Source organism: Solanum stenotomum, chromosome 3, assembly GCF_019186545.1.
Source record: "Solanum stenotomum isolate F172 chromosome 3, ASM1918654v1, whole genome shotgun sequence".
Lineage (NCBI taxonomy): Eukaryota > Viridiplantae > Streptophyta > Magnoliopsida > Solanales > Solanaceae > Solanum > Solanum stenotomum.
Genome location: NC_064284.1, coordinates 31,723,059 through 31,726,727, shown reverse-complemented (window position 1 = coordinate 31,726,727; position 3,669 = coordinate 31,723,059). Strand labels below are relative to the sequence as shown.

At 33.2% G+C, this 3,669-nt stretch overlaps 1 protein-coding gene across 1 annotated transcript; it reads left to right on the top strand.

The window, feature by feature from the left end:
- Positions 1 to 1,452: 1,452 nt before the first annotated feature.
- LOC125858875 (uncharacterized) lies at positions 1,453 to 2,379 on the top strand. Its single transcript, XM_049538659.1, has 3 exons — positions 1,453 to 1,599; positions 1,706 to 1,759; positions 1,984 to 2,379. The coding sequence occupies exons 1-3, from the start codon at positions 1,453 to 1,455 to the stop codon at positions 2,377 to 2,379; spliced, it is 597 nt and encodes a 198-aa protein (XP_049394616.1).
- Positions 2,380 to 3,669: the final 1,290 nt, after the last annotated feature.

Genomic DNA, 3,669 nt, shown 5'->3' with positions numbered 1-3,669 from the left:
TTTTATGTTGAAAGCTACTTTATTTATTCGAGTATCGATCATGTATTTGGTGTATTCTGGATTGATTTTTAATAAGTTGGTACACTTGATTGCTATTTCAGTTTGGAGTTCAATGAGCTTCGAGAAATATTTTTTTAGAGTACCCAAAACAATTTTGGCGCATCAAAATCAAAATCAACTACGCCGAGATGAAAATATAGACCAAATCGAAATACCATCTCCCTCTTATGAAAGACAAGAATTTGATGTAAATTATTTAAAGGCTGATCTGGCCGAAAGAACTCCAATTTTGAATTATCATCCAAACCTTCGTGATGAGATAAGGAGGGCATACATCATTAAAGGTCATTGTCAACCTTGGACTCATTAGTTTCTTCAAACTAATTTTTTTGGAACACCACGTTGTTTTGTTTATACGTGGTTTGATGAATATCATGATTGATTAGAATACAGTATTAGTGCGGATGCTGCTTATTGTTTACCTTGTTATTTATTTCAATGAGAAAATACTAATCAAGGTGGTGGTAATGTATTTTCGACTAAGGGATTTAGAAATTGTCATAGAAAGGATAGATTTGCTACACATATTAGTACACCGAAAAGCGTTCATAATCAATCCAAAAGAAAGTGTGAAGATCTCACGCGAGAATAACAATACATTCCAGCCGCATTTTACAAGTTGGATGATAAAAGTAAGCATGAATATCGAGTTTGCTTAAACGCTTCAATCGATGTGATAAGACTTTTCTTGAATCAAGGTTTTGCATTCCGTGGTCGTGACGAGAATGAATTGTCATTGAACAAGGGTAATTTTCTTGAAGTTCTTTCTTGGTATGCTGCTAGATATGATGCAATTAAACCTTTTGTGCTACAAAAAGCTCCAAAAAATAATTAAATGACTTCTCATGACATCCAAAAAGATATTGCGACTACGTGTAAGATTGAAATAGTTAAGGCTATAATAGAGGATATAAATAATGACTACTTTGCTTTATTGGTTGATGAATCTAAAGACGTGTCACACAAAGGGCAAATGACTATTTGTCTAAGATATGTTGACAAAAAGGGGTTTGTGATGGAGGCATTTAATGGACTTATCATATTAAAGATACTAGTGCTTTATCTCTAAAGGAAGAAATTGTAGATGTACTTGCTCACCATTTTTGACTTTATCTAATGTACGTGGGCAATGTTACGATGGGGAAAGCAATATTCAAGGTGAGGTAGGTGGTATTAAAACATTGATTAGACAAGAAAGTAGATCGGCTCATTATGTTCATTGTTTTGCTCATCTACTTTAATTGACTCTTGTTGCAGTTTCTAAAAAGTGTGTTCAAGTTGGCGAAATTGTATTATTAATTTTAAATATTTTTAATGTGTTGGGAGCTTCTTTTAAACGTGTATATAATTTTTTGAGAATCTCAAAAAAAGTATCTCCCAATGGAATTGGATATGGGTGAACTAAAAACGGGTAGAGGGTTGAACCAAGAACTTGGTCTTGTTAAAATCGGTGATACTCGTTGGGGATATCACTACAAGTCATTTGTAAATTTTATTAGTAGCTTTGACTCTATTGTTGATGTACTTGATACTCTTGTTGTAAATTCAAGTACTTTGGAAGAAAGAGCAAGTGCATCGGGATTTCTCAGAAGTTGTCAAACATTTGAGACTATTTTCTTGTTGCATTTGATGACTGATGTTTTAGGAATCACAAGATATTGCAAAATGCCATGATTCATGTAAAGGTAGCAAAGAGAAGGTTGCAAGCTTTAAGAGATAATGAACGGGATCCTCTCTTAAAAATATAGTGAATGGGATTCACTTAAAGAAAAGGTAGAAGCATTTTGTATCAAGCATGGCATTTCATTACCCAATTTTGTTGATCCATATGCTAATTTTGGGTGATCACGACGTAAAGTAGTTATTTGTACTACTTTTCACCATTATCGTGTGGATGTGTTTTATAAAATCATTGATTGGCAGCTACAACAACTTAATGACCGTTTCAATGAGGTGACAAGTGATTTTCTTAATGGAGTATCTTGCTTGAATCCACTTGATTCATTTTCTAGTTTTGACATAAAGAAAATAATGAGAATGGCTGAATTATATCCTGATGACTTTGATGAGTCCAACATGAGGGCTCTTGAGAATCAACTTGTTAATTACATTATTGATGTTCATGATATTGATGAAATGTTCTCCAATTTGGGTGGACTTTGGGAACTTTCAATAAAGTTGGTTTGGACAAAGAAGCATTTAAATTATTCTCTCGTATTTCTTTTAGTGAAGTTTGATTTGCTTCTACCTATTGTCACTGCTACCGTTGAAAGAGCTTTTTCGGCAATGAAGATTATCAAGAATGACTTGCAAAGTTGAATGGATGATGAATTCTTAGATGGTTGCATAGTGTCTTATGTAGAGAAACAAGTATTTAAAGATGTTTCTAATAAGTGTATTATGAAAATGTTTCAAGAGATGAAGTGTCGTCGAGTGCAATTGTAGTTACCACTTTACATAATTTGGTGTGTATGAAACTATCAGTCAACATATTTATCCTACTTCATCTTCGTTAGTTTATCCAGTGATATTTTGTAAGTTTCTGTTTTAAGAATTTTTATTTTGGATAGTTGGTTAATTTGATATTGAACATGTAAAGAGTATGAACAACTTGGAGCACTATGTAGAAATCAATAATTGAGGTATGACTATTTTGTGGCCAATCATTATAATCTAACCAGCAAGGTTTACTTTTTTACTTGTCCTAATGTATAAAAACCCTTGACGAAAATCCTAGCTCTGCCACTGCAACATCATCAATGATGTAAATTGCTATTGTCCTTTCTTCAGCTGTTTTATCCTTGCTCTTAATATATGGAGGTGGGGAAGTTAATAAGAATGAGATATAAGACATATTAAAAGAACTTACTTGCAAGAGCTACATTAGAAACCATAAGGGACATACCAACATAGGCCTTGAATATTTTGATAAATGTACCCAATATTTCACCAGCATATAAAGATTTCAAATGGTAAGCTTGATAATGCCAAAGATATGTTTAATGATAAACAAGTTTACCACTCATTTTTGAGAAACAATCTTATGTTAAACACACTTGGTCAAATACTTCTTTTTCTTGCTCATTTTCCTCCTTGAGCAACTCCCTTTCATAAATAAAAGTCTTCATCTTTTGCTCTCTCTGTTGTTTGCTTGTTCGACTTGAACCCTAAACCCTAAACCCTAAACCCTAAACTGGCCATGATTACCTGCTTTATCTCATCCACATTACTTTGGACCTGACCTTCAACCAAGAGTAGTCCAAATATTTGAAGTCCAGGGAAGAATACATAATAAATAATACATAATAAGATTAAAATATTAAAATTCATGAGAAGGAGTAACATTAAAATCGTACTATATGTTTTAAGAGGTATTTAGGATTAAATTGCAAGTTCAACAATCATTCACATCTCTAGTAATTACTTGTCAATTTAAGTCGAGCTTATGCAAAGCTTCCACCAAAGCTGGTACTATGCAGTCGAATAACTACTGCTTGACGTAGGTCATGTTGTGGTCATTAGCACTATTTAGCAATACCTTCCTCTACAACTAGTTTGGCAGACCATAACAGCTTTGGCATGGATATTGCCAACATATAGTAATATATC